Here is a 12,144-nt window from a genome sequence, read left to right on the forward strand (position 1 = left end):
CCCGTGGCCGCCGCACCCGCCATCCCGCCCCCGTCGCCCATGGTCGCCGAGACCTACGACGAGAGCGGCTACGACCAGCAGCAGACCTACGACGACCAGCAGGGCGGCTACACCGAGGGTGGCTACGACCAGAGTACCGCCCCCCCCCCAGACGTCTTCGTTCTTTTCCCCCTCGTCGCTTTCGTTCTTTCCTTTTTCCCTTTTTTTCCTCATTGTTGGTGGGTGACCTGTGCAGGTGGACAGTACTACGAGGGCGGCGAGGCCGGCTACGACCAGCAGTACCAGGAGGGCCAGTACGCGGAGGGCGGCGAGGGCCAGTACGACCAGCAGTACTACGAGGGCGGCGAGGGCCAGTACCAGGAGGGCGGCTACGACCAGCAGTACCAGGAGGGCGGCGAGTACTACGAGGGCGGCGAGGGCTACTACCAGGAGGGCGGCGAGTACCAGGAGGGTCAGTACCAGGAGGGCGAGTACTACGAGCAGCAGTAATCCATCACATCCAGCCTTCCCCTCCCCCCGCACTCCCACACAAGTCATCGTATTCAGGAATCGCGCCAAAATACCAACATGTTGCTTGTTGTTGAGTGAAGTGAACAAAGAACAGAGAATTATTGTTTGTTGTTGAGGCCGAGGGTGGTGAGATAGGCGTCGAGGGAGGGCTCGGTGCCGAGGAGAGCGCGCATCATCTCGTGGGGGTCCTTCGCGCCGCCGTATCGCAGTATCTCCGCCCTGTAGCGCTCGCCCACTTTGGAAGTAAAACCACACAAGAAAGACAGAAGTCAATCGGAGCTAAAAGAGAGAAAACGAAGGAGGCGAGTGGGTGCTACATTGTCGGTTGAGGGGGTCGTGCTCGAAGCAGCGGTGCCAGATGTTGGCCGAGAAGACGCGGCAGAAGAGGTAGCTGTAGTAGCCCGCCCCGTAGCCACTCAGGTGACCAAAGCTCGCCTGCATGTTCGTCCCCTCTACGTTCCGCCGATAACGCTCTCAGTCTTGCCGCCAACACCGCACGACACGCACCGCACACGCATACGCACACGACGCACGACGCACGACACGACGTGACCACACGTATGGGATACCGGCGTAGGGGATGGAGTAGTATCGATTCTGCAGCTCGCGCAGGATGTCGGTGGTGGAGGCCGGCAGTGGATGCGCGTCGTGGAAGCGGAGGTCCATCATTGAGTACAGCACCTGCAGCTGGGCCTCCATGCCTCCGAACCGCGCCGCGTTCGCCTGCGCGTACGTGCCTGACGTCAGCATTTTGCGTGTCTGTGTGGTGCGTGTGCAGTGCGTGCGCGTGCGGACCTGGAGTGCGGCCAGGTCGGACTCAGGGATGGGAGCGCCGGTGCGCCAGTGGCGGGCAAAGAGGGAGAGCACGCGAGGCGAGTAGGCGTAGTATTCCATGAGCGTCGACGGTGTTTCCACAAAGTCCAACTGCGCCCTCGTCCCCGCCACGTGCTGAAACTCTGCGTGCTCCACGCAATCAGCGAAGAAGAACGAAGAGCGAATAACGAAGGAGAAAAGAACGTACCAGTGCGCGAGAGCATGGTGGCGAGAGTGTGGCCGAATTCGTGGAAGAGCGTCTCGACGTCGTGGTGGGAGAGGAGCGAGGGCCGCTGGGCCGTGGGTCCGGTGCCGAAATTGCAGACCAGCGCCACGCGCGGGAGCACGTAGCCGTTGCTTAGCTCCGACGCAAGCTGAATCGATCAGCCGGGGTGTGAGTTTCTGCAGTCCGATCGGGCGCGAATCGAAGAACGAAGAAAAGAACGAAAAAAGCGAGAGAGCGTGGGGCAGCGTACCCAGGGCTTCGCAGTGGTAGACGGGTCTCCAGCAGTGCCGGCGTCGGTCGCGTGTAGATGAGAGAATTGGATGGCGAAGTTGGCCGCGTGCGAGAATTTGTTGGATCGCGAGAAGAGATCCATGTACACGTAGCCCACGGTGCCCTCCGTCTCGTGTGTGACGCGGATCTTTCTGATCAGGAGAATGTTAACACACACACACACACACAACACAACACACACGCACAACACACGCGCGCGCGCGAATGCGGACACGAACCGGACAGAGGGATGCCAGGTCTCGCTTTGATCCATGGGTACCACGTCGAGCGAAAGGCCGAATAGGTTCGACGCGATGGTGTCGAGACCGGCCATGCAGTGGCCCAGCGAAAAATACTGTCCAGTATCCCACATTCACGAAACACACCGCACACGCACGCACAACACACGACACACACCACACACGCACACGCACGACACGTGTTGGAGAGAGTAGCGAGCGTTGGTTGATGGAGAGAGTGGAGGGACGAGGTACCTCGTTGAGGTTGGTCTTGGTCTTGCACATTTCGGAGTAGAACAGTCGGTCCCACCCATAGATGGCCGTATCTCCGCCGTCCTGTGCCCCTTCCTTTTGCCTCTTCAGCCCCTTGAGCAGATCTATCTCCTGCTTGTTCCCCCCCCCGCTGTAAGTCCGACTAACAAAGAACGAAGAGCGAATGGCTGGGGGGGGGGCAAAGAGCGAAGAATGTCTCAAGGTATGGACCTTGTCGGCCTTGCCCTTGACCAGTCGGCTGAGATCGTCGAGGAAGTGGTGGACGGTGGCCGGCTTCTTGGCCATTCGGTTGGCCAGCGAGAGCGCAGCATACGAGGGGAACTCGAGCACCTTGGCCAGCTCGTCCCGCTTGAGAAGCAACGCGTCGAGCAGCTTGAGCGCCCGCGGCGAGTGGCGCTGCGAGAGGACGAAGGCCTGTCGCCTCAATGCGCCGTTGTCGACGTGCTGCAGCACGGTCGTCAGCACGGTCGGGTTGAGCGGCAGTACCGCCTGTGTGCCGACTCTGTATCGATCGACCAATGAGTACACAACGCACGCACATGCACCACCGCACACGCACACACGACATGGCACCTCCGGACAGATTTAGCCAACTTGGGAGGGAGCGAGGCTATTGCGCTTTCGTCGAGTCGGAGCGAGGAGCCAGAAAGGTCTTCGCCCGACGACGCGGCGACCGAGAACTCGTAGGCCAGCGCCGTGATGTCCTCGTTGATCGCCACCACCTAGAAAACAGATAAAATATTTTAATATGAAAAAGCATCTGTTAACTTACTCGTCTGTGCGGTGGCGATGCGTGTCGTGCGTACCCTCCTGCGCTTGTCGTCGGGCAAGTGGATGCCGCTGAGTTCAAACTCCAACTTGAACGCCCGCGCGGCGATCTGCTGCTCGGGCGTCAACTTTTCAAACGCGCTGTCGCCTGAACCGACAACACACACACACACACACACAGAGGTGCCACGCGAACGTCGGTCAGGGCAACGCAAGTAACATCGACGCAGGCACGACAACGTCATACCATCGCCATCATTGGTGACGGTCGCGGTCGCATGATAGAGGCTGGTGTCGGTGTTGAGGTGGTGAATGAGCGTCGAAAGCTGTGCATAGCAGTCCTCTGCAGCACCTACCCACTCTTCGGACGGGTGCGTGTTCCTGTGCACCGCGGGAGTTGAGAGTTAGAGGCTCTCGCTCGTGTTACAGTTGCGGAAAGGCTTCAACACACAGACCTGCACAGTTCAGCAGGGTCGACGACGCTACAGATGGTGGCCGATATGCGATCGAGAGTCCTCACCAGATCCACCTTGGTCTCCAGCAAGGGTTCCTGTGTACCATAAAAAAAACATGTGAGAATCTCTTCACCTGATGTGTCATCGATGTTGGTGTTGTGTTCATGTGCGTGCCTCCTGTTGTCGGCGGTGCGCTGGCGGACGTGCGCCACGAGACGCTCCACCTCGTCTTCGACGCGACTCACGAGACTCCCCCAGGAGCTGGGCGACACGAGGCCAGGGACATTGAACAACCCCGCTGCCTGACCTGTGGTGCTGGCGCTGCTGATGGGACCAGATGTGGCAGAGTCGAATTCCTCAATTAATCGCGATGGCGTCGAGTAGAGCTGTGGTCGCAGATTAAATCTAAGCGATTTTGTGCAGATAGTGAGGGATGTGCCGGGAGCAAGCCTCTTGTTCGTGTTGGCAACACTTCGCCCGGCGCCCGGCCAAGCTGCCTGCCGCAACATCTGGTAAAATCACTTATAATAGATTTTAATTATGAAATTCTTATTTTATTTTTATTTTATTTTTTCTAGTTTTATCAGAGGCGTCGCGGCTGTGCAGGGCATGGATGCCGGTAGTCTCCTGAGCGGAAGCGAACACTTGCGTAGGGGTACGAACGGCCCGAGTTCTCGGTCAGGAACTCAACCTGGCAAAAACGGACCTGCTCCCCGTTGCGTTGTTCCTGGTCTTGTCCTGGTTTGGCCCAGTCATCTCCGTGCCACCGCACGGAGCGTTCTGGTCCTCAACAGGATGGTGGCGTTCACTTTTCGTTCTTGAAGCCTTCCTTCGTCGGGGAATCTGAGGCTTCGTTGGCCATTCGGGTCAGGAATTCTTGTGATTCCGCGTAACAGACCTCGCCGGAAATGTGTATGCGGGTGGACTGTTGCGGGGTGAAAAGTCGGCCGCTTTCTCCATCTCGGCCATTTAATGGACCAATGGCTTTGATTTAGGCTTTGTGCTATTTGGAGTCGACATCAATCCGCGGCCTGACGTTCCGCTGTTCCTCTTCTTCGCGCTCGGGCACCGCACACGGTCTGGTTACTGGCAGGCCCATCACACGGCTGCCCCGTGTACCCTACCTTCTTCGTGCTCTGAACTGTACTGGTCCACTTTTGGTGCGACGCGAGCTTCCGCGAGGTACCTTGAGAACGAGCCCCGACAACAACAGCTCGTTCAAGTTCAAACGTTGGCCCATTCCTATCGATCGACTTACTTGCTCATTTCTTCGGAATCGTATTGCCTCAGGCGGTTTACATTTGAAGGGGAACGAGGAGAAGAAAATCGAAATCGAAAATTTGAATCTCGCTTTTCCGTCTGCAAGACGCACTAGAAGAACCAGCCCCATACGGCAGCCACTCGGTTCGAGCGTGCTTCCACCTCCACCAGAGCGCTGGATCTACCATCATCTTCCTCCTCTCTGCCATACGCGCACTACTTGATGGACAGCAGCGCCAACTACGGCATGGATCGCGGGGATGGCCGCGGCGGGGGCACGGAGGACTCCATGCTAGGCGATCCCGATTCACCGGATGACCTCGGCTCGCTGGACGACGACGATGAGGACGAGATGGGGCGGGACAAGAATGGACAGCCCAAATCAAAGAAAAGGCGGAAGTACATCAACAAGGCCTGCGACAACTGCCGAACGCGGCACAGCCGATGCGACGGCAAGGAGCCCTGCGCCCCCTGCTCGAAGAAGGGCTTCCAGTGCGGCTACTCGGCGCCACCCAGCCGACGCGGACCCGTGTCCGAGCGGCAGCTGCAGGAGCTCATCACCTCCCTCACCAAGCAAATCGAATCAGAAAAGAAAATGAAGAAGGTATTGCCCCCCCCCACAACCACATCCTCCTTTCCGTTATTTTATTTCTTATTAAATGCGATAGTCAAATATTTTTGTGGTTCCCTCGCCCACCAAAATCTATCTGAATTCAAACAATCAATTTCAATCTCGCCTCTCCCTCCCCTATGCTTGGACATCTTACATAGGACTGGAAGGACAAATTCTATCATAAGGCCGGCGGTCCATCTTCGCCTCCGTCCTCGACCAGCGGCGGTGGCGGCGCGCCCTTCTCCCCGTCGAGCGATGGAAGCGGAGGAGCTGGCGGAGGCGGCGGCGGCACGATGCCTTCGGACTCGTTCAACTCGCCCACGTCGTCGGCAGCGGCGGCCTACAGTGGAGGCCTCATGGCGGCCGGCGGCAGAGAAGGCGGTGATATGGCGGGCGGCTACGGCGGCAGCACGGGCGCCGGCTGGGGCGGCGCGGACCAGGCCTCGAATCTGGCCATGTACGTTGACGCCTACCAGCGCTACATCTCGCGGCACATCTCTGCCCACCCGTCGGTATTCGAGCCGGGCGCCGCGCTCAAGGTCATCAGCTCCAACCAGCGCACGCCACTCGCCTTCCAGATGTATGCCGTGCTGGCCAACGGTAACGTGCACACGCCACGACACGTCAGCGGCTTGCTGGCCACCATGGGCGTGTGGTGCTGAAGCGACATTTACTCTTGAATGCAGGTGCGCGGGTGACGGGCAACCAGCCGGCGTCTCTGGAGTTTGCGCTGAAGGCGCGGCGCACGCTGGGCGCGGTGTTCGACCAAACGGACGGGCTGGTGGCGCAGGGCCTGATGATCCTGGCCTACTACATGTCGGGCCAGGCCGAGGCCGACAAGACCATGTACTACCTCCAGCTGGCCCGCAAGATGTGCCAGCACCTCGACACCCGATCGAGCGACTACTACATGCTCATCCTCATGACGATCGGCCTCGCCTCGCCGCACCACGAGGAGAAGCTCGAGGTCTTCACCGAGCTCAAGATGCGGCTCGAGCCCCTGCTGTCGAACACCATCACGCCGGCCACCAACCCGGCCACGTCGAACCTCAACCGCAACTTCACCCTCACGCTGGCCATCATCTCCGTGCAGGTCGAGCTCGAGATGGCCAAGCTGCGCATGGACTACAACGCCGACTACGCCGTCATGCTCCAGGTGCTCGAGAAGCTCGAGAAGATGCTCGCCGCCGACAAGTCGTCCAACTACTCCAAGGTCGGCTTCCGCATCTTCCTCGAGGTCATCCGCGCCCAGTGCTACTGCTCGCTCGGCCTGCGGGAGATGGCCGTCGAGTGCACCAGTGAGGTCAGCGAGCTGGCCAAGCACCCCGAGTTCCCCTACGTGCCCGTCATGGTGCTTAGCGGCGTCGAGATGATGGCCATGATTCAGCTCGAGGAGGGCCGGTTCGACCAGGTCCACGAGCACATCCACCGGCTCTCCAAGATGTCGGCCATCTACCCGTCGGTCCGCCTCATCGCCCAGAAGCTCAACGACGCCCTCCAGGAGAAGACCGCCAAGTCCTACGACGGCCGCCCCGGCGGGCCCCTCGATCTCGGTCGTCCCACTGGTACACCACCCTTTTCCACAATTCTAATTCTATCCTTTTCTTTTGGCTTTTCTACAATTCTCATTTCTCCAATGTTTATTCGCTTCCGCTTGTTGCTCGCTGGCACACGCATGTATGTGTCGACAACATAGATCACGGGCCGGTGCCGGGCATGGGAATGTCGCATCTGGGCGGCGGCGTTCCGTCGTTTGGCCAATCGGGTGGTCCGGCAGGAGCCAGTTCGACGTCGCCGCACTTCCCTGGCCAGGACCGAACTGGACACGGCGGTGGCGGCGGCCTCCCTTCGTTCATGCAGGGCGACATGCAGCGACGTCAGATGCCGCCGGACCTGCCAGGCAGCAACGGCGGTGGCGGTGGCATGGGCATGCACGAGCGCGGGCTGCCATTCCCGGGCAGCGGAGGCGGAGGCGACCCGCTAGGGCTTGGTCTCGGCGGAGTCGGCGGCGGCGGAATGGGATCGCGTGCGGGGAGCGGGCTCGAGGGGCTGGGCGGGATGGACAGTCGGATGATGCAGGAACGAGGATATCCTCCCAAGCCCGACCACCTCACCCAGGGCGGCTACGAGGTACGCGTGTGTCGTGTGTGTCGTGTGTCGTAATGCACGCTTACACGTCGGTGTCGTACGAATGCGCAGGGCATGGGCGGACGACTCGGCGGGTTGCCACCGCACCTCACGTCGCAGGGCGAACGCGGCCTATCGATGGAGGACCTCATCAATCGGGAGCGAGCCATGGGCATGGGTCCCGGCGGTCCGCTCTCGCACCACCTCGGCCCCAGCGGCGGCGGCGGCGGCTACGGACAATCGCAAATGGAACAGCAGCACCACCAGCAACAGCAGCAGCAACAGCAGGAGCTCGACTATCGAATGCAGCAGGAGCGGGCCAGCATGCTCGAGCGTCGAGCACTGCAGCACCCGCAGGGCGGCGTCGGCATGCCGCTGGGCCAACAGCAGCAGGGTCAGGGCGGGCAGTCGTCGGGCGGGCTCCCGCCGCACCTCAACCCCTACGCCTCGCACGGCATGCATCGCAGCGGCATGCCGGGCGGTCCCTCGTCACTCTACGGCGGCGGCGGCATGCCAGATATGCGTGGAATGCCCCACCCGTCACAGATGGGCGGCAGTCCGTCCATGGGCGGGCGCGGCCTTCCGGGGATGCCCTCCTTCGGCGGTGGCGGCGGGCCTTCGATGGGCGGCGGCTCTCCGTTCGGCGGCGGCGGGCCGATGGGCCAGCAGATGCGGGGTTGGCCTGGCATGCCAGGAATGCCGCCCTATCCCGGACCTCTGCACAACGGCGGCGACTCAGAATCGGGCGGACCGCCGCGGCATCACCTCCCACCGCCTCTCCATCACCAGCAACAACAGTACATGATGTACGGCTCCGCCGAACAGCAGCAGCAGCAGCAGCAGCAACAGGACGACTGAGCTGCTGATCGTCATCCACCTCCGAACCATTCCAACCACTGTAATCTCGAACGACCAACACTCACCGCCTCTCCCCTGCCGGCTGTACTCTCCCTCTCTCCCTCTTCCTCTTCTCTTCTTTTGTTTAGATGCCCCCCTTTTATGGATGTAAATGCTTCCTCCTCTCTTTCTCCAACTACACCAACAATAAATTAAAAAATCACGTGATAAAAAGGTCTGCCTGAAATAGGCCAGCAACGCTTGGCGAGATGTGCAATAACAGCAAAATAATATTATCATTCCTCTAAACGGACCGCACTACGCGCGAAACACTGGCCCTCGCCCACGGGGCCAGCCAGCGAGCCTCGAGTAACTCGAGATGAGCAGCTCTGCGGAGAGGGAGAGAGAACATGACCAACACCACCTCTTCGTCGGCATGGGGGTCTTCCTCCTGCTCCTGGGGGCCACTGTCGTCGGCGGCCTGCACTTTTTGCACACGACCACAGTAGGCGCAGAATGCGACCGCACCGCCTCCATCACCCACTCACCCCCTCCACTCGCCAGCTCACTCCAGCACACCACCGGTTCTATCTCTTCACAGCCACCACCACCCACCACGCAACTAAAGCCAGAGCGGCAGCCGCCGCAGCCTCCACCAGGGGAGTTCAACGCGGCGGCGCTGGGCTCGCCCCTGCGCCAGGACCTGGACCAGCAGCTGCAGCAGCGCGAGCACCGGTTCAACTGGACCGGCGTGCCCGACTGCGTGAGGCACCACCTCCGGCGGTTCACAGTAAGCCAGCTCCTGCTCGAGGCCGCCATCGACCCGCCCGTGGCGCGTCCGCCCGCCACACCCGAGGGCTGGACCAGGTCCGACCTGGGCTACGGCACCAACCGCATGTTTCTGGTGAGCTACGACAAGTTCAAGCACCGCCAGCAGCTGCTTGTCGACCAGCTGCGGCCCTACGAGGTGGAGAGCTCGGGGCTGCTCACGCTCTGGGAGGCGCCCTACCTTGATGTCGCCCTGATCGGCAGCGACGCCGAGCTGATCCGCTGCTTTTGGCCCAAACGCGCGCCGCAGCCGCCCAAAGCCTACGTCAAGTTCAAGAACGGCTCCTACCCGGCCGACTTCTCTATCTCCAAGCGCGAGATCTCCCTGTCGCTCAAGCACATGACGGCCTACTACTACTCGTTGGTGTTCGACCTGCTGCCCGTCTCGGTGATCGAAGACGACGCGATCGTCAACGCGACGCACGCACACGTCTGGCCGGCGGCCTTTCGATCGGCACCAAAAGACTGGGCTCTCATATTGGCCGGCTGGTGCCTCGCCCGCTCCGTACCACCCGAGTACGGGGACTACCTGGCCGGCAGGAGGGGCAGGAAGCAGCCCCCGCTGTGCAGTTACGGCTATATGATAAGTGCGATCGGAGTCATGGGGATGTTTCGAGGTACCACCGCACACGATCACACGACCGCACACGCGCACAGCACACGCGCCGCCTTACGTAGTTTTCTTGTGTTGCGGGCAGCGGTGGGGTCGGGGGTGATACGAGCGATCGATCTGCAGTACGAGTACGTGTGCAGACACCAGGGAGTGGGGTGCTACTATATGGACCCCCGACCGATCGGCCACCAAGTGGCGCACGACGAGCCCGATGCTCTCGGCCACCACCGCAACAAATACGACAAACGCTGAATACATCCATCCCTTGACTTTCACTTGTCCGTGCTTGCCACTCTTGTTTTAAAGTGAAGATTGTCCATCCATTGTTCAAACACTGTGGTTTGAGTGAGACAAGTGCTGATCATGAACACCAAGTTTGTAGAGATCCTTCCAGGGATAAGGGATAGGTACCTGATCTGCAGATACATCCATGATAATTGACATGTAGGATCAGCAAGAGCCTCCAGTTGGTTTTGGTGATAGAAAGCACCCCCTATTATAACACACACACAAACAGATCAAACAGTTCATAAGTTGGTTCTCCAGAGAAAGACCTGAATGCATTGATTTTGTGAATTACTCAGCTGAGTTATGGATGGGAGGAAAGGGTGGGTATGGTGGGGAGCAAGCAGAACATCTTGTGTCCTGAAGCTAGTTCTCACATATGGTAGCAAGCCACAAACCAGTTGAGACATCATGTAGGCAACATGCCTTGAGCCAGTCAATATCCAGTATGGACTTCAGATGCCTCACCATCAGTTAGTACACTGTGTGTACAACAACTTTAAGCACTGCTGGTATGTTGTTCACTATGTACAACTGCACTTGAGCTTATTCGACCCCTGATGCCACAAGATCACAGCCGTCTCTTGGTGGAGCGGTGGTGGGTATCCTCAGTTATCGGAGGCGCGCCGTCGCCGCTCGGCTTGGCCGTCTTGGCCTTCATCTTTGGACTCTTCTCCTTCTTTTCCCTGACCTCCACCTTCTTCTTCTTCTTCTCGTCGGCCGCCTCCCTGCTTGGCTTCTCGATGAAGTCCTTTCCCCGTGGTGAAGCCTGTCCACGCAGCTGCTTCCCCTTCTCGCTCGCGCTCTTTCCCTTCACGGTCGTCTTCTCCTTTTCGTTCTTTTCTGTCTTTCCTGTGTCGTCTTCGCTCTTTGCTCGTCTCTCGCTTTTGCGTGTCGTCTTCCTCTGTCTAAAGAGAGTGATCGTCTCCTCCTCTCCGTCATCGCTCGGCTTGGCCGGTGGTATCTTCATTGAGCCGCCCACCATGATGACGGGGGCCGAGCTGAGCGCCGAGGCTGATGCCGACGCCGATGATGAAGACGAAGACGACACAGAGACGCTGCGCCGGCGGGCGACGTGTTTGCGTTGTTCGTTCTCGCCGGCGGAGGAGCCCTTGCGGCCGAGAAGCGCGTCGGTCGACGAGGAGAACAGAGCTGTCAGGTCCCGCGAGAGTCGCTTCATTCTTCCTTCGCTCTTTTTCTTGTTTTGCTCCGACGATGTCGAGGGCGCCGAGGAATAGGAGGATGACGATGACAGAGACGATGGCGACGATGACGACGATGAAGACGATGATGACGATGCCGACGAAAACGGTGATGATGACGATGACGATGAAGAAAATGGTGAAGTGAAGGAGAGCATGGTGACGGATCGGCGTTCGAGGCGGCCCTTGGCCTTCTTGCGTTGCTTGGCCTCGTCGATCATGCGCTTGCGCTCGAGCTGCTGCAACTTGACCAGCTCCTCGCGATCGGTCTCGCCCACCCGCCACTCGCTCTGGATGCTGTCCCACCCGCGCTCGATGTCGCGCTTGGTAAGCTTGGCGCTACTCCGACGGCGGGGCGTCGCCGCCGTCTCGGCCTCTGCCGGCATCGCCTCGGCCGAGGCCGACGTCGTAGACGGCCACAATTCATCGCCGATCGGCCGGAACGCAGCGGACAAACTGGCTGATGCGCCGTCATCGCAGGACTTGATGCGGCTGGGCAGTGTGTGCAGCCTCCGGGCGGGCGTCGCGGCGGGCAGGCCACGGACTGTGGCCGATGGCCGAATCGCAGCTGCTGATGAAGACGAGGAAGACGACGACGGCGAAGAGAACAGGAGCCGGGCGTCTTCTGCTTCGAACCGCGCCCACTCCGCGGCGGTCTTGGGCGTGGGCCGGAATCGCTGCTCGACGTACTTGGCCTGGATCCAGGCCGTCAGCTCCCTGGTGGACAAAAAAGAAAAAACAAAGAAAAAGAAAGACAAGGTCAGGCAGCCGCAGAGATCTGAGTGTTGGAGACGACGCACTCGAACGAAGAGCGCGGGGTGGGCT

At 60.0% G+C, this 12,144-nt stretch overlaps 5 protein-coding genes across 5 annotated transcripts in view; 3 read left to right on the forward strand and 2 right to left on the reverse strand.

Annotated features, from left to right (window-relative positions):
• Positions 1-489, forward strand: part of ACA1_390820 (uncharacterized protein) — a gene marked incomplete at both ends in the record, with an annotated part of 1,591 nt that extends 1,102 nt beyond the window's left edge. The window contains 2 exons of the mRNA XM_004336710.1: positions 52-133; positions 236-489. Coding sequence (XP_004336758.1) covers positions 52-133; positions 236-489 — 336 coding nt within the window. The remainder of the gene's footprint in view (positions 1-51; positions 134-235) is intronic.
• Positions 490-608: 119 nt separating this feature from the next.
• ACA1_390930 (peptidase family M3 protein) lies at positions 609-3,658 on the reverse strand (the record flags this gene model as incomplete). The annotated part of the gene is made up of 13 exons (XM_004336711.1): positions 609-745; positions 828-962; positions 1,080-1,233; positions 1,306-1,466; positions 1,532-1,697; positions 1,800-1,971; positions 2,059-2,174; positions 2,314-2,442; positions 2,542-2,833; positions 2,905-3,053; positions 3,138-3,247; positions 3,347-3,480; positions 3,555-3,658. Coding segments are annotated over 13 exons (1,959 nt in total), but the record flags the coding sequence as incomplete, so codon positions are not given.
• A 1,379-nt stretch (positions 3,659-5,037) lies between these two features.
• On the forward strand, positions 5,038-8,412 carry ACA1_390940 (fungal Zn(2)-Cys(6) binuclear cluster domain containing protein; the record flags this gene model as incomplete). Its single annotated transcript, XM_004336712.1, has 5 exons — positions 5,038-5,418; positions 5,586-6,027; positions 6,114-6,992; positions 7,124-7,557; positions 7,627-8,412. The coding sequence occupies 5 exons, from the start codon at positions 5,038-5,040 to the stop codon at positions 8,410-8,412; spliced, it is 2,922 nt and encodes a 973-aa protein (XP_004336760.1).
• A 415-nt stretch (positions 8,413-8,827) lies between these two features.
• ACA1_390950 (uncharacterized protein) lies at positions 8,828-10,084 on the forward strand (the record flags this gene model as incomplete). Its single annotated transcript, XM_004336713.1, has 3 exons — positions 8,828-8,896; positions 9,041-9,836; positions 9,918-10,084. 3 exons carry the CDS (start codon positions 8,828-8,830, stop codon positions 10,082-10,084), a joined length of 1,032 nt encoding a protein of 343 aa, XP_004336761.1.
• Positions 10,085-10,688: 604 nt separating this feature from the next.
• Positions 10,689-12,144, reverse strand: part of ACA1_390960 (uncharacterized protein) — a gene marked incomplete at both ends in the record, with an annotated part of 1,953 nt that continues 497 nt past the window's right edge. The window contains one exon of the mRNA XM_004336714.1: positions 10,689-12,036. Coding sequence (XP_004336762.1) covers positions 10,689-12,036 — 1,348 coding nt within the window. The remainder of the gene's footprint in view (positions 12,037-12,144) is intronic.

The sequence above is a fragment of the Acanthamoeba castellanii genome (assembly GCF_000313135.1).
Source record: "Acanthamoeba castellanii str. Neff unplaced genomic scaffold scf7180000084740, whole genome shotgun sequence".
NCBI classification, from domain to species: domain Eukaryota; phylum Discosea; order Longamoebia; family Acanthamoebidae; genus Acanthamoeba; species Acanthamoeba castellanii.